General features: G+C 35.7%; 1 protein-coding gene across 4 annotated transcripts in view; it reads left to right on the top strand.

The window, feature by feature from the left end:
- The window catches only part of LOC101896643 (heparan sulfate 2-O-sulfotransferase pipe), a 227631-nt gene that overhangs the window by 22320 nt on the left and 180332 nt on the right, over nucleotides 1–24979 (top strand). For all 4 annotated transcript variants that reach the window (XM_059129313.1, XM_059129314.1, XM_059129311.1 and 1 more), the window contains exon 3: nucleotides 4419–5322. In XM_059129313.1, the coding sequence (XP_058985296.1) occupies nucleotides 5234–5322 (89 nt within the window). In that variant the 5' untranslated portion in view covers nucleotides 4419–5233. The remainder of the gene's footprint in view (nucleotides 1–4418; nucleotides 5323–24979) is intronic.

Genomic DNA, 24979 nt, shown 5'->3' with positions numbered 1-24979 from the left:
TAGTAGTTAGGGTATCAAGTCTTGTGCATTTGTTTGTAACATGGAGAAAGAAGCGAGATAGACCCATATTTACTTTGGAGGATCTTCATAGAATCACTTTCTGAGTCGATTTATGCATGTCAGTCCGTCTGTCTGTCCATGTATTTTTGTGACCAAAATGCAAGTCGTATTTCTTATCTGATTGATATGAAATTTTCCAAACAATATTTGTTTGGCCCAAGGACGAACCCTATTGAAATTTGTGTGGATCGCTATGAAATTTATTTGTTTGGCCCAAGGAAGACCATATTGAAATTTGTGAGGATCGCTTGGAATTTAGTTATAGCTCCCATATACATCTTCAACCGATTTCGGGTTAATTGTGCACCAAATTGCCAATATCAGTCCAAACAAGTAAAAAAGCTGTAAGTTCGGCCGGGCCGAACTTTTAATACCCTCCACCATTTGGTACAAATTTGGCAATTTCCAAAAAATAAAACCCGTTAAAAATTCTCTTAAAATCTTAAAAATACCGAATGCTTATACGACGACGTGGGCCTGCATAGGCAACTGTTGTCATAAATTATTACAATATTTAAATGCGAAACTTGAAGAAAAATCTGTTTATAATGTAGCTAAAATCGTCAAAATACCGAATATGGGGGGTACCGTTATATGGGGGCTATACGAAGACGTGGACCTGCACAGACAATTTTCTGGCAAGGGCTGAAGTATCCATTACGAACTTCATATACGAAATTTGAAACAATCCCTGTAAATAATGTCGCTAAAATCATTAAAATACCGAATATCGGGGGTACCGTTATATGGGGGCTATATGAAGACGTGGACCTACATGGCTCATTTTTTGATTTAGGATGTAGTATCCATTACGAACTTTAAATACCAAATTTGAAACGATTTCGGTAAACAATGTCGCTAAAATCATCAAAAAACCGAATATGGGGGGTACCGTTATATAGGGGCTATACGAAGACGTTGCCCTGCACAGACAATTTTCTGGCATGGGCTGAAGTATCCATTACGAACTTCAAATACCAAATTTGAAACGATTCCGGTAAACAATGTCGCTAAAATCATCAAAATACCGAATATCGGGGGGTACCGTTATATGGGGGCTATATGAAGACGTGGACCTACATGGCTCATTCTTTGACTTTGGATGAAGTATCCATTACGAACTTCAAATACCAAATTTGAAACGATTCCGGTAAACAATGTCGCTAAAATCATCAAAATACCGAATATCGGGGGGTACCGTTATATGGGGGCTATATGAAGACGTGGACCTACATGGCTCATTCTTTGACTTTGGATGAAGTATCCATTACAAACTTCAAATGCCAAATTTGAAATAATTCCGGTGAATAATGTCGCTAAAATCATCAAAATACCGAATATCGGGAGGTACCGTTATATGGGGGCTATATGATAACTTGGACCTACATGGCCCATTTACGAACTTAACCTGCCTACTGGGAAAAAATACATGTGTGCAAAATTTTAGCCTTCTATCTCAATTTGTTCGAAAGATAGCGTGATTACAACAGACAGACAGACAGACAGACAGACAGACGGACAGACGGACAGACGGACAGACAGACAGACAGACAGACAGACAGACAGACGGACAGACAGACAGACAGACAGACAGACACACAGACAGACAGACGGACATGGCTAAATCGTCTTAGAATTTTACGCTGATCAAGAATATATATACTTTGTTGGGTCTGACATGAATATTTCGAGGAGTTACAAACGGAATGACAAAATTAATATACCCTCCATAGTATGGTGGAGGGTATAAAAAACTGCATTTTGATTTTGGGACATCCGATAAAATTCGGTCTAGAAGCAAGTACAACAAATTTGGAGAAAATCGGTTCAGAGATAGCTATAGCTTCCATATATATGTTTCATCCGATTTGGAGTTTAAGTCCCTCACGTGTTAATGTATCTCTGTTAAATTTTATTAAGATCGGATCAGATATCTCCCATATATATCTGTATTCGATTTCAGGTTTATTGTGCACCAAATGGCCATTATCAGCCCAAATGGACTGAATTTTGGCACTCCCGACGACATTAAGCCCAGAAGCAATACTTCAAATACTTACTGAAAATCGATTCAGACGTAGCTATAGCTTCTATATATGTGATTCATCCGATTTGAGGTCCCTCACATGAGTAATATGCATTCCACAAGAATGATCTTTGGTACCAGATATCAGATACAACACAGAAATCGGTCCAAATTCCGATATTGGACTATATATATATATATATATATATATATCTTTATCCGATTTCAGGTTTTTTTTGTGCACCAAATGACTAATATCAGCCCAAATGGACTGCATTTTGTCAATTTCGTCTTAATTTATCCTAAAATAAAGTGCTCCAAATTTTGGTTGAAATCAGTTCAGATAAAGCTATAGCTCCCATATATATGTTTCATCCGATTCGGTGTTAAAGTCCCTCAATGAGTAATATGCACTCCACAACAATGATATTTGGCACCGGACATCAGACGCTGCTCGAAAATACCTCTGCCAAATTTTATGCAAATTGGTTCAGATTTTCGTATAGTTACGGTATATATATCCTTAATCCGATTTTACTATCATCTATTCTTATCAATTCTATATAGATCATCCAAAGGAACTATGGGTCTATCTTATGTAATTTTACCTGTTTCAAAATAAAAAGTAAAAAAACAGCAGTTCGGCCAGGTCGTTCTTTTAATACCCTCCACCATTTGGAACGAACTTGAAAATTAAAAAAAAAAATCCGGAAACTACCACTTAAAAAAAGTTATATGGAGACTATACGAAGACGTGGACCTGGATACGATTTTTTTTTGCCATAGGCTGTAGCACCCATTACGAACTTCAAATACGAAATTTGAAGTAATTCTGGAAAATAATGTCGCTAAAATCATGTAAATACGGAATATCGGGAGGTACCTTTATATAGGGGCTATACGAAGTCGTGGACGTGCATACAAACATTTTAGTCATAGGCATTAGGAACTTGAAATACCAACTTTGTAATGATTACGGTGAATAATGTTGCTGAAATCATCAAAATACCGACTTTCGGAAGGTACCGTTATATAGGGGCAATACGAAGACGTGGACCAGCATACGAAATCTTTTTCCATAGGTTGTAGTTAAGTTCTCCCAATACGAAATTTGATGCGATTCCCATGAATAATGTTGCTGAAATCATCAAAATACCGACTATCGGAAAGTACCGTTATATAGGGGCAATACGAAGACGTGTAACTGCATAAAAAAATATTTGTCATAGTCTGTAGTACCCTTAGGAACTTCAAATACGAAATTTGAAATAATTCAGGTAAATAATGTCGCAGAAATCATCAAAATACCGAATATTGGGAGCTACCATTATTTGGGGGGCTATTAGAAGAAGTAGACCTCCATACTACATTTTTTTGTCATAGGCTGTAGTACCCTTAACGAACTTTAAATATGAAACTTGAAATAATTCCGGCAAATAATGTCGCTAAAATCATGAAAATGCAGAATATCGGGAGGTACCGTTATATGGGGGCTATACGAAAACGTGGATCGACATTTACAAACTTAATCTGCCTACTGGTAAACTATGCATGTAGGCAAAATTTTGGCCTTCTATCTCAATTCGTTCGAAAGATAGCGTGATTAAAGCGTACAGACAGACGGACAAACAGACAGTCAGACCTACGGATTGTCTTAGAATTTTACGCTGATCCAGAATATACATACTTTGTAGGGTCTATTATAAATATTTCGAGGAGTTACAAAAGGAATGACAAAGTTAATATAACCTCCATAGAATGGTCGAGGATAGAAACAAATACAAAGACCATAGTGTAAATCCGAAATTAGATCCAGCCATATACAATTGATTTCGTCATTTTTTGTCACTAACTGAGAAAATTTTTCAACTAATTTCGTTCGTAAGTAATCAATCTTCTTTGTTCAAACAAAAGGTAATACATATTTACCCTCAAATTAATCAATTGTCATAAAAAACCCTCACAACTCTGAGAAACAGACTTCAAACACCGCAGAAGAGTCCTAACTAAGAAATAAAACAACAACGAAAACAAAAAACTCTTTATCTCTTTGAGCCACATGTTAAGAACTGAATATACCTGGTATGACATCAAATTGACAAAACACCACACAACTATCCCAACATGTGTTGAACACTACGATCGATATTTGTTTGAGCCAGTTTTAAGCCACACTTGTTGTTTTAAGCCATCAACACACATGTTGGTTGGTTGTTTTGTTGGTTGGTGAGTTGGCTGTCTCTCTTTTGTTTGCCCATGAGCCTAACTTATGCTTGATATTGTTGTTTGTTCAGTTCGTTTTGGACCTTTCTTTCTCTCTCTTGTTTTCCAGCAAGCCAGCAGCATACATTTGTGGGCCCGAACACCACCACCACGACTTCTACTCCGTTTTGTTTTCGTCGTTTCGTGTTCGTCGTAATGAAAGATTAAGATTTTTCTTTTGGCCAAAAGTAGATGGTTGTAAGATTTTAACATTCAGTTCCGAATCGAACGCTGTAAGATCAAGACGTCTTGGCCACCAAACAGTTCGTTGCAACTCGTTGATTGTACGCCTACAACAAAAAAAAACGAATGTCTTTCTCTGGATTTTCTTGACTCCGGTTTCGGTGACAAACTCAGAACAATCGTAGAGCTTTGTGTTGTGTGTCTGTTGCGCTGGAAGAAGACCATAAAGCCGGTCTTTTTCGTGTGAGTTCTTTCATTGGCAAAGAAATTTCGTTCAAGTTAACCGAAAAGTAAAAGAAACGAAAAAAATAAACGTAAAAAGAAAGAAACTGGCTCTAAAGGAAAAGTTGTTGCCCAGTCAAGCAAAGAAATAAAATTTCTAAGTTTTCAAAGAACAACGATTTGTGCAATAACTTCTTTTGCTGTTGCCTTGGCTGTCGGTCTGTTTTGTGTGTTGGTTTGTGCCAAAGACAACAAAAAAAGTCGAACAATTCAATTCAAAAGTGACACAATTTGTTAACCGAAAAATAAAAACAGAAGCAGAAGAAGAAGCAAGTTTTTCAAAAAAGAACGAATATAACACAAATTTCGCATGGAAGTGTCTTAACAATCAAAAGAATCAGAACAGAACTTTTTTTCAGTCAAGTAATTTCGTGGTGTGGATTATATAGAACACCTAGAGGTTTTTGCAATTTACTCTACATGAGCTTAATGTCCGATAAAAGTTTCAAAATGAAGATGCGCGATGTTGAAACAGCCTTCAAATATAGGCGTTTTCCCTATCCCAAAAGGTAAGAATTTGAAAGAAATTTAAGAATTATTGAAATATAAAAAAGGGATTTAAGAAATTAAAATTCTTCCATGAATATCAATTGGAAAACTAATTCTGACACAAAATATAACAGATATAGTCCTTCATGAGAACCATAATTGGTAATGAACACGAAAATTAATGCTTAGTTTAAGCACGTGCCCTGGTCCAACAGTTTGTGGCATGATTTAGCAAAAATTAATTTCTTTTAAGTAAGGCATGTCGCACGGTAGGTTATTATTTTTGGCACTAAAAGTCGATCACATAAGTTCTTATATATCGACTTGGTCAGAAAATAAATATTTATTTTCTGAGATACGCTCGTGTCTTTTGCAACCTAATTCGTAATGAATATTTTGAATTAGAGTTTCGGCCTAATTTCAAGCTTAAAATCCATACCCAACCCAGTAGTAGAAAATACTAAAAAAGGTACAAATTTCTGTAAGAAAATAGTGTACAAAATTGTGTACTCCTCATGGGCTCTCAAAAACTATTTAAAACAAAATAGATCACTTTTTTTTTTTTTTTTTTTTTTTTGAAATTCAACATTGTGAATTTATTTAAAATATAGACCTTGGAAGCGCACTTAAAAAATTATATATAATTTTGTAGGCCGTAAGCATCTGATTACGTATAAAATTTTTAAATAAATTTGTAGAGCTCGCAGGTCCATGAAATAATTTATATAATATTTTGAGATCTTAATGCAAATTATTCTAAAAAAAATTCTAAGGGATTAAAATGAATTTTCGACGGCCGCACAGGACCACTAATAATTTTCTAAGTCTTAAACTCGAACGAATTTACATTTTTTATACCCTCCCCCATACATAGTATGGACGGTATATGGAGGGTTCGTCATTCCGTTTGTAATTCATCGAAAAAATAATTGTAGACCTAACATAGATACATATTTTCTTGATCAACGTAAAATTCGAAGACGATTTAGTACTGTCCGACCGTTTGTAATCACGCTAGAGTCAAAACGAATTAAGACTGCACAGATCGTTCTTTTGTCTGCAAGCAGGTCAAGTTCGAATATGGACTATAGCGGTCCACGATATCGTATAGCCCCCATATAGCGGTACCCGCCGATATTTGGTATTTCGATTACTTTACCACATTTTTCATCAAATTGTCTGAAAATCCACACAAGGGGTTCATTGTGAGTACTTTGCACCCCGGAAGAGAATTGTCTTTAAAGGTTCACGATATCGTATATCCCATATCATCAGCATATCGTATATGATGATTCTAGCCAACATTTTCAATGGAATTGCTTCAAAATGCACACAAAGAGTTCCTTCTGGGTACTTTACACCCGGAAGAAAATTGTCTAAATAGGTCCACGATATATTATATCACACTTATAGCGGTACCCCCGATATTCGGTATTTTGATGATTTCAGCCACATTTGGAATGGAATTGTTTGAAAATACACACAAGGGGTTTCTTACGAGTAATTTGCCCATTGGGAGAGATTTGTCTATATACACTGGTTGCCAAAACTAAAGCAACTTAAATCGCAAAGACAATAAATGTCCTGTAACTTTTACAAAAATAAACAAATCGTAATTATTTTTCCAGTTTTAAATGAGGGGTTTAATTCACTTTCAAGAAACTAAAAATAAAAATACAAAAATAAGTTTGAACGAAAAATAATATGTGAAAAACTAAAATGACCCAATTTTTGCTTGGTCAAAACTAAAGCAACTTTTGATTTTTTATTTTAAAATAATTAAATTTTGGCTAGTAGTCGATAGCATAACCAGTATTTTTGATAGCAGCTGCACACCTACGAGGCATTGAATCTATAACACGCTCAATTTGATCCTTGGGTGTGCTTTCCCAGGCACCCCGAATTCTTTAGAAAATGTTGTGCTTATTTATTTCCGAATCTCTCTTGATCTTCCTATCTACGATACTCCAAAGGCTTTCTAAGGAGTTTAGGTCAGGTGATTGTGCCGGCCATAACAAAACATGAATTTTTGACTCCCGCAACCAATATTTGACAAGTTTTGATACAAGTTTGGGATCATTGTCATGCTGAAACACACAAATCAGCCCAATATTTTACTCAGCGTAAGGGAACAACGTGATGTCCAACACATCTTTGTAAACAAACGGATCCACAAATTCCTTTATTTTATGGATAGACCCAAGTCCATAGAAAGAAAAATAGCGCCACGCCATTTTTGACCCTCCCCCATGCTTCACTGTACCTTTGCAACACTGCGGTTTGAGTCCTTCATTTGTTGGTCTTCTCACCGTAAAATTTTTCACGTCTGAGCCTTTAATATTAAACGTAGACTCATCCCAGAAATAATGTTTTTTCCATTGAGCTTGATTCCACTTAATATTATCGTTTCCGAAAGCCTTTTTGATTTTTTCAGATATAAATGGTTTTTTGATGTCTTACGGGCACGCAGACCAGCTGCCACTACTCGTCTACGCACTGATCTCGAGCTTATATCCAATGATTGCTCTCTCACCAATCCTGTTGAACTCTTAAATAGTTGTTTTTTATTTCTCTCACAATTTGTGGATCAGTATGGGCTGTAGTTCTTCACGGCCTTCATCCGTTATGGACTGTTACTACTGATCCAGTTTCAAAAAACCGACTTAGTGCACAGACATAATTTTGAAATCACATAAATATTTATGAAATATTTCTCGGAAATCATTTACTGTGATATGTTGTTTTGATAATCACTGATAATTTGCTGCTTTATTCAGGTACAGTATTTGTTTCTAGCCATTTTTAAATTTTTTTTTGGCAGTACTTAAAAAACGAAAAGAAAAACATATACTGTTGTAAAAAACTTCTCAAAAAGGATTTATGACAAGCGAAATTGTCGAAGGAAGCAAAAAGCGATAAATATCACAGTAAAAACCACTGAAATTGCAGCGGTTATATGAATGTACAACAGAGTTGCTTTTGTGTTGTCCAAGCCAAAATCGGGTTAATTGACTTTACCAAACATAATTTTTTATATAAAAATGAATTTTGGTTTTATGTTTTAGGTTCTTAAAAAGTGAATAAAGTACCTAATTTAAAACAAGAAAAACTTTCTCATTTTCTTAATTTTTGAAAAAGTTACAGGGCATTCATTCTCCTTGTAATTTCAGTTGCTTTAGTTTTGGCCACCAGTGTAGGTCCATGATATCGTATAGTCCCCATATAATTGTACCTCCGGTTTTCATTTAACGGTTTTTTTTGAAATTCTTCAAGATCCTTCGAAATCACACATGTTCTGTAGTCAACAGAAAAAAAATTTAATACAATGTTGAGATCCTCAAAGTTTAAAGTAAAATTCACTACAAAATTTTGAAGGTCCTTATATATACATAGGAGCACGAATATTTTTCTAAAAAATTTTATAGATCAGGAAAAATATTATTGTTCCATGACCATGAAAACTTTTCTATAAATTAGGATATATCTCAGAAACCTCCAAAGTATGTTCTATAATCTATGTCGGAGTTCTACAAACATTTTCTAAATTTCCTACATTTGTTGTGTCTTTAAAAAATGTTGGATGTCATAGACACTGACACTGTTCCGCAACTTTTCAGACCTACGAGAACCGTAAAAGAATTTTTATAAAAAAATTAAATGCCTCGCAGGATCTCAAAGAAGTCTAAAAATGTTAATTAAATGCTGAGTGCCTTCAAATAAATTTGACGAAAAATTGCATACATAATTTGTAGTCACAAAATATATTTAAAATATAGCAAGTAATAATGCTGTAAACTCGGCTGGTCCAAACTCTTAATACCCTGCACCACTTGGAACGAATCATCAAAATACCGAATATAGGGAGGTATGGGGGCTATACCAAAACTTGGACATGCCAGATAATTTTCTCTCTTAGGCTGTAGTATTTATTACGAACTTCAAATACCAAATTTGAAACAATTCCGGTGAATAATGTCGCTAAAATCATCAAAGTGCAGAATATCGGGAGGTACCGCTATATGGGGGCTATAAGAAATACCGAAAGATGTGAGGTACCATTATATGGAAGCTACACCAAAACATAGACCTAAATCATAAATTTTCAATACCAAAAGTCCTGCAGACATAATGTACATTTGAGTAACATTTTATCAACCTACTTCATTTTTCGGAAGCTAGAGTGATTTGAAACATTAAGGCCTCGGAGTGTCACGAAAAATATTCTATATTTGTTTTTAATTCTTTGACATTTTTTGTGGACTTATCTTACAAGAAACACTTAATAGGGAATTTTCGGCGCTATAAGAGGTACAAAAATTATCTATACAATTTAAAAGTCCTTAGTGGTCCATAGTGGTTATTAATAGTAGTAGGTATAGTGGAATGCTTTGGTCCAATTGAAAAAAACTGGTATTTCAAAATTTTCCAAGAATTATCCCATATCTCATATAAAGTTAATATCGATATAGTCCACATCGGGCACATATTTTATAATCTGACATTGGATGAGGGTATACATCTGCCGGCAAAATCGACCAATAATATTTAAATTAATTTTTTTTAATTTAATAAAATTTCTGGATTTGGAGTTTTTGTTTCGAATTTACTTTCGTGTTGTCATAGAGCAACATATCCTTATTTAATGTTAATTATAATTCCCAGAGTGTCTGATTTTTCCCCTCTATTTATAACCAAGCGAATTCCAAACACTTTTCATTTCTCTCTAACTACCATAGAAAAACACAACCACTTAATTTCAAATAATACAAACTAACTACGCCGCAGATATGACAGATCTTTGATTGTCTTCGCATCGAAGAGAAATCAATCAATGCAGTTTAACTGCATTGCAATGCAGCTGAGTTGCAATTTGGACATTAGGCGCAAAAAAAACTCGCTGCAATACAGACTAAACGCACGGCACAGAAATATAACACCAATTCAGAAAAAAAAAAAAACGAAAAAACACTAAACAACAGCAACAACTATTACTACAACAATATTAACAAGCAATAAATTATAACAATTGTGAATTAAATAAAACTAAATATAATGATTATGGGCAACCGCGCCATAGCCGCAAAGGCAAACACAGTGGGAGGGTAATTGAATTTTATCTTTGAAGAAAACTTATTGAGAATAATATATATCTACCCTATGGAAATTTTATCAAAAACCGATAAGATTTACAATGCTTAGAAATGTTGGAAAATGTAAAATGATAAAATGATTGTTTTTATATTGAAAATGTATAGAGAATCAATGGGATTCTCTATATAAAGGGTGATTTTGAAGAGTTATAGGAACATTTTTCCAAAAAAAAAAAAAAAAAAAAAACCAAACAACGCCAAAAATTCCGAACAATACAGGAAATCGGTATTTGAATTGATAGTACGAAATGATCCATCCGCTTACTTTATTTTTGCCATATTCTCTCCAATATTTCGACTGGCAATATCTGATTCAATGTTGTCTTCCAATGCGTCAATTGAAGCGTGCTCGTTTTGTATAGACATAAGCTTTGATATAGCCTCACAAAAAATATGCTAAAGACCTCTTTGACCGGTCATGAATTTGAAAAGAAAAACAAGTTAAAAAGTATGAGTCGGTTTTGCCGACAGATATATTGCCTCCGCCAATGTTCGATTATTTAAATATATTTTGACTTGATTTATGATTCTTTAAACTGTTGACCCTTTTTGGAGGAGGTTCCGAATGAGTGGGCCTATATTGTCCATTTCGTATTGGTGTAAATAAATCTGATATAAATTTTGCCACATATCAGATTATCTTTTGTTGGAGGTACCATTTGGAATGGGCCGTTAAATTCCATATTCACATCAGATATTTGAGAGAATATTTAGGTACAAAATTTGAGAATGATCTACTGTCTTATTTCGCAGGCTAAGAGAGATACAAATAAAATACTGAAAATTATGACCCTTTGTGGAGAAGATATCAGAAAGGGATGGACCGATATCTATCATCCTCACTCCAAATTTTGCGCTATTAAAATATTCGATTGTGTGAAATTTAAAAAGGTTCGGATGCTTATTTCGAATTTTATGAGCATTTTGGTTATTCAAAATTTAAACAATTTGGGAGGAGGTATCAGTTGGAGTTGACCGATATCTACCATATTTACAACAGATGTTGTGTTAGTTTAAATATTGAAATATGTTAAATTTACAAAGTATTGAAAACGAACTTTGTATTTTATGCGAGTTATAAATATTTCAAATTTTGACTCGCCGTGAGGGAGGTAACAGAAGAAGTGGTCCCACATAAACCATCTTCACACCTCGTCTTGTGTTGAAAGAAATATTGGGATGTACAGAGTTTGAAAATAACCGGGTGCTTATATAAAGCGTTTTATGAGATTCATGGTTATTCAAAAATGTTGATCTTTTGTGGGAAGGTACATGATGGAGTGGGTTGATATAAACCATCCTTACAGCCGATCTTGTGTTAGTAGAAATATAAAGGTGTACCGAGTTTGGAAGTAATTGGATGCTCATTTCTCGTTTTATGAGCTTCATGGATATTCAAAAATTTTGACCTGTTGTGGGGGAGGTACCAGAACGATTCGTCCGATATATCCCATTCTCACACCAGATATTGTGTTATCAAAAATGTTTGGATTTGTGAAGTTTGAAGAGAATCTGTTGCTTATTTCGCATTTTATGAGATATATACAAAAATTGAATAGTTTTTGGGCCGTTGTGTACCAGAAGGTGTGATCCCACATATTCCATCTTCACACCTGGTCCTTGTTGATAGAAATATTGTGTTGTACCGAGTTCGAAAATAACCAGATATGTTAGCGTTTTATGGGCTTCATGTTTGTTCAAAACTTTGAACCTTTGTGGGGTAGGTACATAAATAGAGTGGGCCGACATAAATCATCTTCACAGCTGATCTTGTGCTAAAATAAATATGGAAATGTGCCGAGTTTGGAAGTGATCAGATACACATTTCGCGTTTTATGACCTTCATGAATACTCAAAAATTTTAATCTTTTGTGGAGGAAATACCAGAACTATTCGTTCAATATATCCAAGCTTCACACTAGATAGTGTCTTATAAAAAATGCTAGGATGTGTGAAGTTTGAAGAGAATCTGATTCTCATTTTCTCATGATTTTTCCAAATTTTGACCCATTGTGAGGGAGGTACCAGAATGAGTTGTCCGATATATTCCATCTCCATATCAGATCTTGTGTTGGTAAAAATATTGAGATGTACGAAATTTGAAGTGAATCGATCACTGTTTTTACATGAGTCAGGTACTTGATGGGACCGATATTGTTCATTTTCCCATATTGCTAATTTTGCAAACATTTGATGACCCGCTCTTGTTCTATACGGTAAATTATTTTTTGTGAAAATGTTGACCTTTTGTAGGGAAGGTACCAGAAGCAGTGGACCGATATTGTCCATCTCCGAACTCGATCTAAGTTTGATAAAAAGTATTACGATATACAAAATTTAGATCAAATCGGAGATTCCTTTCGAGAGTTATTGTACGCACCAGCCATACCGACGGATGCACACCCCTACATCGATTCAAAATGTCCTGAAGCGGATTTGGTCCCAAGAGACCTAGGATCCAAAAGCGTTATTTCGATAAGGGGCCTTTTTTGCCCCATCAAATATTTTATACCCTCTGTAGCCATAAAAAAGTATAAAAAAGTTTTGATAACATCTTGGAGAGTTATTGTGTGCACCAGCCAGCCTGTCAGACGGACGGACACCCTAGATTGACTACAAATGTCCTGAATCGGATTTAGTCCAAAGAGACATAGGGTCTAAAATTGTTCGGTGAGGCACTTTTGGCTGTATCAAATGATATACCTTTAGCCATATGGCTGAGGGTATAAAAAAGGTTGGATATCATACGCTTCGATTTGCAGCATCTTTGATAAAGAAGGTCTAATAATGCCACTAGCCCATAAACCGCAACAAACTGTGACTTTTTCGGAATGCATTGGTTGCTTTTATAATTCTATATTGGCTGATCTTTACTGCAAAATCGGCAATTCGGCTTATTTACGTACCCATTAAGCCAAAAATTGGGATCGATTAAACTGACCATAAAATAGAAGAAGCGTGCCATGAACTCTCTCAACAAAGCATGCATTTTGATAAAAAAAAATAGGCCAAACGGCAGATATTTGACAGTGAAACAAAACACTAAACGTGTGTGAGCTCTTCAACACAATGTTAAATTATAGACGAAACGGAAGATGTTTGACAGTGAAACAAAACACGAAACGTTCATGAGCTGTTCCAGAAATGGTTAGACTATAGACCAAACGGAAGATATGTGACCGTGAAACAAAACACGAAATGTGTGTGGGCTTTTCAAAACATAGTTAAATAAAGACCAAATGGAAAATGTATGACAGTGAGACAAAACACGAAACGTGCGTGAGCTGTTTAAAAGACTGCTAATTGTAGACTAAACGGAAAATGTTTGACAGTGAAGCAAAATAGGAAAAGTGCGATAACTGTTTAGAATATGGTTAAATTATAGACGAAACGGAAAAACACAGAATGTGCGTGAACTGTTTAAAAGACTGTCAATTTTAGAGTAAACGGAAGATGTTCGATAGTGAAACAAAATAGGAAAAGTGCAAAACATGCTTAAATTAGAGATCAAACGGAAATTGTTTGACAGTGAAACAAAACAGGAAACGTGAGCGAACTGTTTAAAACATGGTTAAAGTATAAAGTGAAGAGATAATAGCTAAAAAATCAACCTTTCGAAAATTCATTGACAGGATTTGCCATCTAAAAATATCCACCCATCAAAAAATCCAGCCACTGTGCGACCACATACCCAGAAAAATTTTGCTACCTTTTACAGCAGGGAGGAGCTGTTGAAGTTAACCACAAGTCTGAAAACAAAAATCTGCAACATCTACTAACCTACCTCACAATAAAAAAACGACCATTGGTATCCCCCCAGTGCCATAGAAGGTAGGCTGCACAGCCAACAGCTGTGAATTTGTTCCAACCATTTTCGGTTTCCATATATGAGTGTGTCTGTGTGTTTGTAAGAGAATTGACTCTTACCATATGAGAAAATTGAAAAACATTCAATGCGACGCGATACCGGTTTCTTTTGGAGTCAATTAAAAGAAAAAACCCCGACTTGGAAACTAGGTGATTTTCATTTTCAAACGCGTTTTGACCAGTCTTGAAAATTTTTGTGGAGTGGCAGTTGAGTTTTTTGTTTTTTTTTTTTTTTTTTCTACGGAAAACTGCTCTTCGATTTTCCACTTAAATTGACAGAACAAAATCTCCATGTTTGGTATTGAGATCAAATTTGTTGGCTGATTTTCATTTCATTTTCCATTGAGCTTTGAAAATTATACCACTTAAGGAGGGCGGGTCCGAAAGGGGAAAACCAGCTTCTAAGGCCGCTAAAAAAAGGTGTGTTTATATCACAATGGAACAAGTTTGAGTTTCTGTTTTCGTCTTTTTTCCTCTCCGTTTCCAAGCCACATTTCCTGACTTAATTTTCTTGGGAAAGATTTGTTGTGTGTCAGGAAAGAGACCAAAGTAAAAGGAAAAAATCCACAAAACAATTGCTTTATGGAGTTGGCAACATGCTGCAACTTCCTGGTCAAAGTTGGAACATGAAAATGAATGAATGCCAAACGAAAACTGGGTCTTGTGGACCAAATTTTGTAAATCCACTTTTTTTGGTTTACATGAAAATGGAAAAAAGGGGAACACAAGCAATGAGAAAAATCAATTTCCTTATAATCCATAACAAAAGGTGTCTGGCGATTAATTTTCAAAAAAAGAAATTGCTGGTATTAGAATTTAATACCACTTACAATCGTTAAGTTTGGACAAAAAGGGTCTAATTGAAAGGTAAACGTCAATAACACACAACTTTGTTGTGCCTGGGATGATCATTAAGCTAACAACAAAAAAAAGGGGCCCTTAACAAAGTAACACCGGTAGCTTTGGAAGATGAAGCAGAAGATGACGATGAAAAATAACAGCAAATCTTTATTTTCCAATTGAATGGAAATAGAATTTTACTGAGACCAACAATAGCTTTGGCCATACAAAGGCTAAGGAAAATACAAAGCACTCAGGTTACCTTTATTTTTAGGGTTCAGACCAGACCAAGTCAAACAATAACACAACACAACATCAGATACATGTTGTTGAGGAAGAGAACAGTAAATCAGAAAAATCAACAAAAACAACAACAACAATAGAAAAAATACAGAATGAGGAAAAATATTGCACAATATTCATGTACTCAATGTTAATAGCAGCAACAACAGCATCATCGCCAGCAATAACAACCTGAGCAACAGTTGTAGCAATGCATTGGCTGCAATGAAAACAATAACAACAACAACAGCATTTTGAATGGTCCTACAGTAAATAATAAAAATAGGAAAAAATTAAGCATTTTACACACACATACTCAACGAGAGAATGGATGGGCCCAACAACAACCCAGCGAAGCAAATTGTACGAGTTCAATCCGACTTCGAACCGAAAGTTGGAAAATTAAACATTTTAAACACACAAACTTAGGAAGAGAATGGATGGCTACAACAACATCCCAGCGAACCAAAATGTCCGAGATCGAACCGAAAGTTGGATGAAAATTCCAATTTTGAGTGCGTATTCTACCCTACCTCTGACCAAAAATTAAGTAGAGTAGTTGATGTGATGTGGATGGCTACAACAATATCCCAGCGAACCAATCTGTCCGAGTTCGATCCGACTTCAAACCGAAAGTGAGATGAAAATTCCAATTTCGGATGCATAATCTGTCCTATTTCTGACCGAAAGTTGTGTGGAGTGTCTGATGTGTTTTCGACCCAAAAGGACGGTTGAAAATCTGAAAGTATGGCCGACTTTCAAGTTGAAGTCGGAGCAAATTTGCAAGGGTGTTCGTGGGAAATTCGGAAGGGAATCTAGAATTGTCGGACCGATTTCAGACCAAACTCGGAAGTAATATCCTGCGGATTTCTGATTGCCGACCTTAAAACAGATTTCTGTCCGTATTTAAGCCTTTATTTTATCCACAATGTATGAGCACAAAAATATCTAAAAGAGAGAGAGAGAGAGTGAGAAACAGAGAGCAATGCATTCCATTATTATAACCTACACCACAATGTGGTCAGGGTATTATGTCTATGTGCATTTGTTTATAACAGGAAAAGGGAAACGAGGTAGCCCCATAGTTCCGTTTGAAGATCTGCATAGAAACACATTCTGAGTGGATTTATGCATGTCCGTCTGTCTGTCTGTCTATATATTTTTATACAGGAGGCATTTATTGCCCGATTCAGATGAAATTTTTCACAAGTTATTTGGACGAACCCTATTGATATTGGAGATAATTTGTCAACATTTAGATACATCACCTATATATACCTTCGTCCGATTTGCCTTTTATTGTGCACCAAACATGTAACATCAGCCCAAATAATATGGAATTTTGCATATACGATTAAGCCTGGACATGAGTATGCCAAATTTGGTCGAAATCGGTTCAGATATAGCTATAGCTTCCATAGATATTGGTAATCTAATTTGATATTTTTATCCTCCTCAGCTGTAATATACACTCTGTAACAACGATATTTGGAAAAATATATCAAATACAGCACATAAATACATTTGCCTAATTTTATCGAGATCGGTTCAGATATAGCTCTCATATGTAGCTTCGTCCCATTTGCCTTTTATTGTGCACCAAATGTGTAATATTAGCCTAAATGGAATGGAATTTGGCACTTTCGACCACATTGAGCGTAGAAAGAAGTATGCCAAATTTGGTGAAAATCGGTTCAGATATGGATATAGCTCCAATATATATTGTTCATCCGATTTGTTACATTTATACCCTCAGCCATATGACTAGAGAGGGTAGGGTATATATCATTTGATAGGTCAAAGTGTGATTCATCGAAATAAAGGTTTTAGATCCTAGGTCTCTTTGGGCCAAATCCGTTTCAGGACATTTGGAGTCGATCTAGCGATTTCCGCCCGTCCGTGTGTCTTTTTGTCTGTCTGGCTGGTGGGCACAATAACTCTCGGAAGGGAGTACCTGATTTGGTTCAAATTCGGTAAAACGTAATATTACTATTCAACTTAGATCGAATGGACAATATCGGTCCACTTCTTCTTGTACTTCCCCCACAAAAGATCGAAATTTTCAAAGAAACTGTTTTACTGCACAGAGAGAGAAAGGATAATCCGATTTTGCTCTAACTTTGCAAATATTAATATTTGCATCAGAGCTGGGCCAGATTCGAAAATGGACAATATCTGTAAACTTGATCCATTTCATCCCCCACAAAGCGTCAAAATTTTGAATACTTATAAGTCTTATAAAATATGATGCAAGAGTCCGATAGTCTCCAAATTACACACATCACAATATTTTTATTAACCTAAGGTCTGGTATGAAGATGGAATGTATCGGTCCACTCCTTCTGGTACCTCCCCCACAAAGGATCAAAATTTTGAATATCCATGAAGCTCATAAAAGGCGAAATTAACATGCGATTTTATACAGACTTGACACATCTCAAAATTTCTATCAACACAAGATCTGTAATAAAGATGGTAGATATCGGACCATTCCTTCTGGTACCTTTCCCACAAAGCGTCAAAGTTTGGAACAACCAAAACGTTTATAAAATCTGAAATAAGCATCCGGCTATCTTCATATTTCACACATCCCATTATTTCTACTAACGCAAGATCGGATGTGGAGATGGAATATATCGGTTCACTCCTTCTGATACCTCCCCCAACAAAGGGTCAAAATTTTAAATATCCATGAAGCTCATAAAAGTACATCTCAATATTTCCATCAACACAAAAACTGTTATAAAGATGGTAGTGATTGGACCATTTCTTCTGGTACCTCCCCTAAGACTTGAAAAAAAAGCTCATAGGAAACGAAATAAGCATCTAACTCTCTTCAAATTTCACACATCCAAATATTTTTGCTAAGGCAGGATCTGTTGTGAAGATGATGATATGATATGTGAACCCCTTTTGGTTCCTCACCCACAGGAGTAGCTATTTTCAATAATTTTATCTGTATTTTTTGGTTACAAATTTTTTTTGTTGCACAGTGTTATAATCTAGTTCAAATTCTTTGATTTCCACCCACTGTTTATTTTGGTCGCATTTTTTTTTTTTTTTTTTTATTTTTTTTTTATTTTTTTTTTAAACGCTCCCTCACTCACTTGGGGTAGCAGCAATCATACCTATACTGGGGTGATTAAGGTGGCAATTTTACAATGTTTAAGAATGTTGAAAACGCTTGTAAAGCATTTTTATTTATAGTGAACACACTAAAGAGAAGCAACAACAAAAATCCGAACATCACCATTAAATTGTACAACACAAAAAAAAAAAACCAGTAAGGAAAGCTCAAAAGTCGGGCGGGGCCGACTATATGATACCCTACACCACTATGCATATTTAGTAGAGCTCTCGTAAAAAGGTTTATACAGGGCATTTCAGAGCTCTATGAGATATTTGGTACAAAATCAAAATCTATCTAATTCTATCGTGCATTTTACGAATTATAGCTATCTCTGAACCGGGTTTCTCCAAATTTGACGTATTAGCTTCTAGACTGAATTCGGTCTTATGTACGAAAATTCAGGTGATTTGGGCTGATATTGACCATTTGATGCACAATTAATACAAAATCGGATGAAGAGGCATATCCAAATCGGAACAGATTTTAATAAAATTAAAATCAACTAATTTTGGGCTTTATCTGATATCTGGTACCAAATACCATTCCTGAGGAGTGCATATTACGAATGTGAGGGACTTAAAGACCAAATCGGATGAAAGATATATATGGGAGCTATAGCTATATCTGAACCGATTTTTACTAAAATTGGTGTACTTGCTTCTAAGCTGTTTTCGGTCGGATTTGCCAAAATTGATGCTATTACGGCCATTTGGTGGTCAATTAACCCGAAATCGGATGAAGATATATATGGGAGCTATATCCAAATCTGAACCGATTTCGATAAAATTTAAAACAGCTATTTCTGTGCTCCATCTAATACCTGGTACCAAATATCACGGTTGTGGAGTGCATAGTAGGAATGTGAGGGACTTAAAGATCAAATCGGATGAAAGATATATATGGGAGCTATAGCTATATCTGAACCGATTTTCTCCAAATTTGATATACTTGCTTCTAGGCTGAATTTGGTCCGATGTACTAAAATTCAGCCCATTTGGACTTATATCGGCCATTTGGTGCACAATTCACCCGAAATCGGATGAAGATATATATGGGAGCTATATCCAAATCTGAACCGATTTCGATAAAATTTAAAACAGCTATTTCTGTGCTCCATCTAATACCTGGTACCAAATATCACGGTTGTGGAGTGCATAGTAGGAATGTGAGGGACTTAAAGATCAAATCGGATGAAAGATATATATGGGAGCTATAGCTATATCTGAACCGATTTTCTCCAAATTTGATATACTTGCTTCTAGGCTGAATTTGGTCCGATGTACTAAAATTCAGTCCATTTGGACTTATATCGGCCATTTGGTGCACAATTCACCCGAAATCGGATGAAGATATATATGGGAGCTATATCCAAATCTGAACCGATTTCGATAAAATTTAAAACAGCTATTCCTGTGCTCCATCTAATACCTGGTACCAAATATCACGGTTGTGGAGTGAATATTACGAATGTAAGGGACTAAAACACTAAATCGGATGAAAGATATATATGGGAGCTATAGCTATATCTGAACCGATTTTCTCCATATTTGTTGTATTTGCTTTAAGGCTAATCTCGGTCACATGTGCCAAAATTCGGGCCATTTGGGTTGATATTGGCCATTTGGTGGTCAATTAACCCGAAATCGGATGAAGATATATATGGGAGCTATATCCAAATCTGAACCGATTTCGATAAAATTTAAAACAGCTATTTCTGTGCTCCATCTAATACCTGGTACCAAATATCACGGTTGTGGAGTGCATAGTAGGAATGTGAGGGACTTAAAGATCAAATCGGATGAAAGATATATATGGGAGCTATAGCTATATCTGAACCGAAAGTGATTCTATGAAGGTTCTCAAAAGTAACTATGGGTCTATCTCGTTTCCTTCTCCATGTTACAAACAAATGCACAAAGACATAATACCCTTACCACTATGTGGTGTAGGGTATAAATACCATAGTAAGCGGCAACAGTAGTGGATGGCTGACTTGTTGGCTGGCTGATGGTTACAAGCACATGCTAATAGTAGCCGAAGAAAAAAATTGCAACAACATTGAGCTCGTGGTAAATACAAAGCAAATATCTGATACAACAAGCACTTGCTATCAAAAAAAAAATAAAAAAAAAACCAAAGAGGAACATTTCCCAAAAAAAGCTCAACAAAAACTCAAGTGTTGCAAACAAAAAAGAAAAAAACACATTCACCCAACCAAACCAATCGCTTCTAACATTGGCCGCTGCAAGCGTTTGAATAAATTTCCGAATATTTGCTGACCCATACACAAAGGCAATGCCATAGGGTTAGAATGCGTCGTTGCTTTTTTTCTGTGCATCAGATCAGATGCGTGTGTGTATGTGTGAACGTGAACCTGAGACATACTAACCTCCTTTTGACAAACCCAATGGTATTTGGTTAAAAGCGAATGTTTGCAACATTTATTGTATTTGTGTAGTTATTAGTTCGGCGTTTCGGAGATTTTGCTACCTGTGACCTGGAAATGGGGAAAATAAGCTATTTTTCGTCTAATGTGTTTATACCCTATACCACATAGTGGTAAGGGTATTATGTCTTATTAGCATCAAATTCTAGAATAAATTCAGAGTTCTTCGAAGTGGTCACCTTTGGCACGATTTATGGCCTTCAAACGGCCAATGAAACCGTCTCACGCTGCCGAAGGTTGCTCTGCGGTATATTGGCCCAACCTCATTTTGTAACAATTCTTGGGTGGCACGTGCTGAGTCCTGTTGGAATGTCCAAGGTCTGTGGCCAAAATGTTTGCGTGCCCAAGGATTTAATTAACCCTCCAGAATATTTTCGCGATAATATTCAGCATTTATTCTGATGCCAGGGTCGATTAATACGAGCGGAGAGCGACCACACCATCTCCATGGCCGGCGCTTGAGCTCTGGGGGCCAACCGAAGGTGCACATTTTCAGCTGACCTCTTTAGCAAGTAAACACGATCATTTTGGTTGTTTCTAAACTGCTGGACAACGAATGTTTTCTCATTGGAGAAAACCAAATTCAGCTGTTCACCACTTTCGGCCAAACGAAGCAACTCTTTAGCTCTTTTGAGTTTTTTCTTTCTGTTACGGTGTAGGTTCTTGCAATTTTTGGAATTTCAATGGCTTTACCACCAGCTCATTTTTCAATATTTGCCGAATGGAATATTGCGATATGTTCAGCTCACGAGGCATTTTTCTGCCACTGCGACGCGGGTTTCGATCAAGTCGCTTCTTTACTTTTCGTACCACTTCTGCTGATGTTGCTGTTTTCTTCGGCTCACTTCCTTGACGTCGTTGGGCTACGCTACCAGTATCACGATAACGAGCGATGATACGAGACACAAATGATTGATTCACATTTAAATGCTGGAGTGCTCTAACGATAGCCACTTGTGGTTTTCCAGCCAAATATAAAGAAATCACACTATCACGCTTGAGTTCCTTCACGAATAACTTCCTTTCTGGAAAATTCTCACCAAAATGCTTTTGTACACTTGTAAACAATATAATGAGCTGTAACTGGAACAATTTTAACAGCTGTCGGACGAATGGCTTTGAAATGACAGCAGTCCGAAGTTGGTTGCATTTTTTTCATCTCAACCTTTAGAAACATTTTTCAATGGAATTGTCTGAAATTCTACACAATGAGTTCCTTGTGAGTACTTAACCCGCTGGAAAATAATTGTCGATATAGGTCCACGATATCGTACATCTCCCATCTAATGATACCTGCCGATATTCAGTATTTTGAAGATTGTTGCCAATGGAATTCTCAGTGGAATTATCAGAACTTCTACACAAGGCATTAGGATTATTTTACCTCCTTGAAGAGATTTGTTTATGTAGGTCCACGATATCGTACATCCTCCATATAAAAATACCTCCCGATATTCTGTATTTTGAAGATTTTAGCCAAATTTTTTATGTGAGTGAACTGAAATCCACACAAGGAGTTCCTCCTGAATAATTAACCCCCTGAAAGAGAATTATCTATATAGGTCCACGTATATTACGGAACCCCCCGATATTCATGGTTTTGAAACATTTTTCAATGGCAGTATCTCAAAATCCATAAAAAGAGTTCCTTCTGAGTAATTTACTCCCTAAGAGAGAATTGTATATATAGGTTCACGATATCGTATAGCACCCATGTAACAGAAACCTCACCCCCACCCCCCAATTATTCGGAATTTTGATAATTATAGCGACATTTTTTACCGGAATTGTTTCAAATTTCTTATTCAAAGTTTGAAGCTCGTAATGAGTACCAGAACCTATGACTGAAAAATTTCTCTGCAGGTCCACGTCTTTATGTAACCCACATACAACGATACCCCCTTTTATTCCGTATTTTGATGATAATAGCGACATTATTCAACGAAATTGTTTCAGATTTCGTATTTAAAGTTGGGAATCGATACTACAGCCTATGACACCCATATAACGGTTTTCATTTAAATGGTATGTCTCGACAGATTTTTTTTTTTTTTGAAATTTTTTATGATCCTTCAAAATGGTAGAGTGTATTAAAGGTTCGTCCCGGACGAACTTAGCTGCCTTTTTACTTATTTAGCTGTACTTTCATATAAAATTGAATTTTGTCGCACAGTGTAATTATTATGTAGCGTTACAAAACAAAATGACAATATTACCATTCCTGGGTGAAGGGTATAAAAAATTAATTTACAATTGTGAGTAAATTTCGCCATTTCGGTTTGCAGAGTACATATATCAATTGGTGTGACAGTAACATTATTCGTCTTTCTCATTATTGCCAAAATAAAATGTCACTTAAATGAAGGGTTACACTTTCACCTTTCCCTTATTTATGTTGACTTCTTTCCCATAAAATTCAAATAAATTTGTTAGTCAAATATTTTAATTTGATTTATGTGACATTCAATTGTTCGCAGATAATTTCACTACTAACTCCATGTGTAAAATTATTATGACACTCGGTCTATCTGTTGCAGTTTCTGGCAGAGAAAATATAAATTTGGCCGGAATGACAGCATATCACATGTATGTTTTTGCCAAATTCTTTATCTTTATCTTCTTTAGCTTTATCTTAAGTCGTTTTAACAATGCCTAAATGGATGAGAACATGAAGATTAAGAACTACTCCCATTGTAACTTAAATTTTGTCGTGACAAATCTTTTTTTAAATTTGAATTACTAAATTTTCAAAAACTAGAACTCATAAAGAAAATTCCCGCCCAGGTAAAAAAAATTGGGCCTAAAACAGCACATTATATCTTTAATCTCGCACGCCAGAGCCTACTGAGACATTTCATAAATTTCTTAAATTGCCGACAATTATTTGACCGACTTTCAATACTTGTCGCATACAACAAACAGCAACCCATTATTCTCATACATAATTGTTGTGCCTACATACAAACGTGTTACCAACACTTTATTGGTCCAACTAACATACATACATATATCAGAATTACGAATCTGTGTTATGTTGTCACAAAACGAAAAACATGGCCTAAACATTTTTTTGTTTGCCACTGGATTGTAGATCTCTTTGAGATGCTACTGGCTGTTATTCTATTCCATTAGTCAGGCAGTCAGTCAGTCTCATAACCTCAGGGCCAGGTATGAGAAGTATTACATTGGCCATTAAATAAAGTCAATTGCTGACTCGATGACGGGCTGACTGGCTGTTATGGTTCAATGTACGACGTTCAAACATTATGACTTGGATACAACAAAAAACAAGCGCAGCATATTCAGATCATTCATTCAAACATGTACTCTATTGAAGACATATTGTTTGAGATACATTTGTTTGTTGGTCTGACAGGCGGTATTGTTTGTTCACGGTTTGATACGATGATTATAATGACGATGATGATGATGAGGACGAGGATGGTGTTGTCTGTCTGTCTATCTCATACTTCAATTCAATACTGACTCAAAACACTTGTCTGCTGCCATTCAATAAGTTCGTTCATTGTACAATGCATATTTGTGTGATGTTGTTGTTGCTTTTGTGTGTTGTAATTGTTCCAAGTGCATGTGATTGACGATTTTGTAGCGTTAGAACATAAATCTATCTAGATACGTTCTATTTGTTATGATTTCCACTCGTTCATTGCCGCTTTTCGGATTCTCACCGCTTTCTGGGTTAGATGTCTGTATCTATGTACGTGCCTGCTCCAGTTTGTGTCATTAATCAGTCCAAAATAAAAAATTCTATAATAGCTTAAATTGTTACGGCTTTGTTGGCTTAACATTGGAGTGTTGGTATGTTGTTGTTTTTGATTTTTTTGTGACAAATTTTTATGAGTTTCTTTGATTAACTGCGCTGCCATGAGATTATTTTCTTTCAACCTTTGAAAATAATTCTTGGAAATCCTTGCCATTGCAATGTTGTTCCATTTCGTTTT

Source organism: Musca domestica, unplaced genomic scaffold (genome assembly GCF_030504385.1).
Source record: "Musca domestica strain aabys unplaced genomic scaffold, Musca_domestica.polishedcontigs.V.1.1 6, whole genome shotgun sequence".
In the NCBI taxonomy this organism is placed as follows: domain Eukaryota; kingdom Metazoa; phylum Arthropoda; class Insecta; order Diptera; family Muscidae; genus Musca; species Musca domestica.
This window is presented reverse-complemented; position numbering and strand designations above follow the sequence as displayed.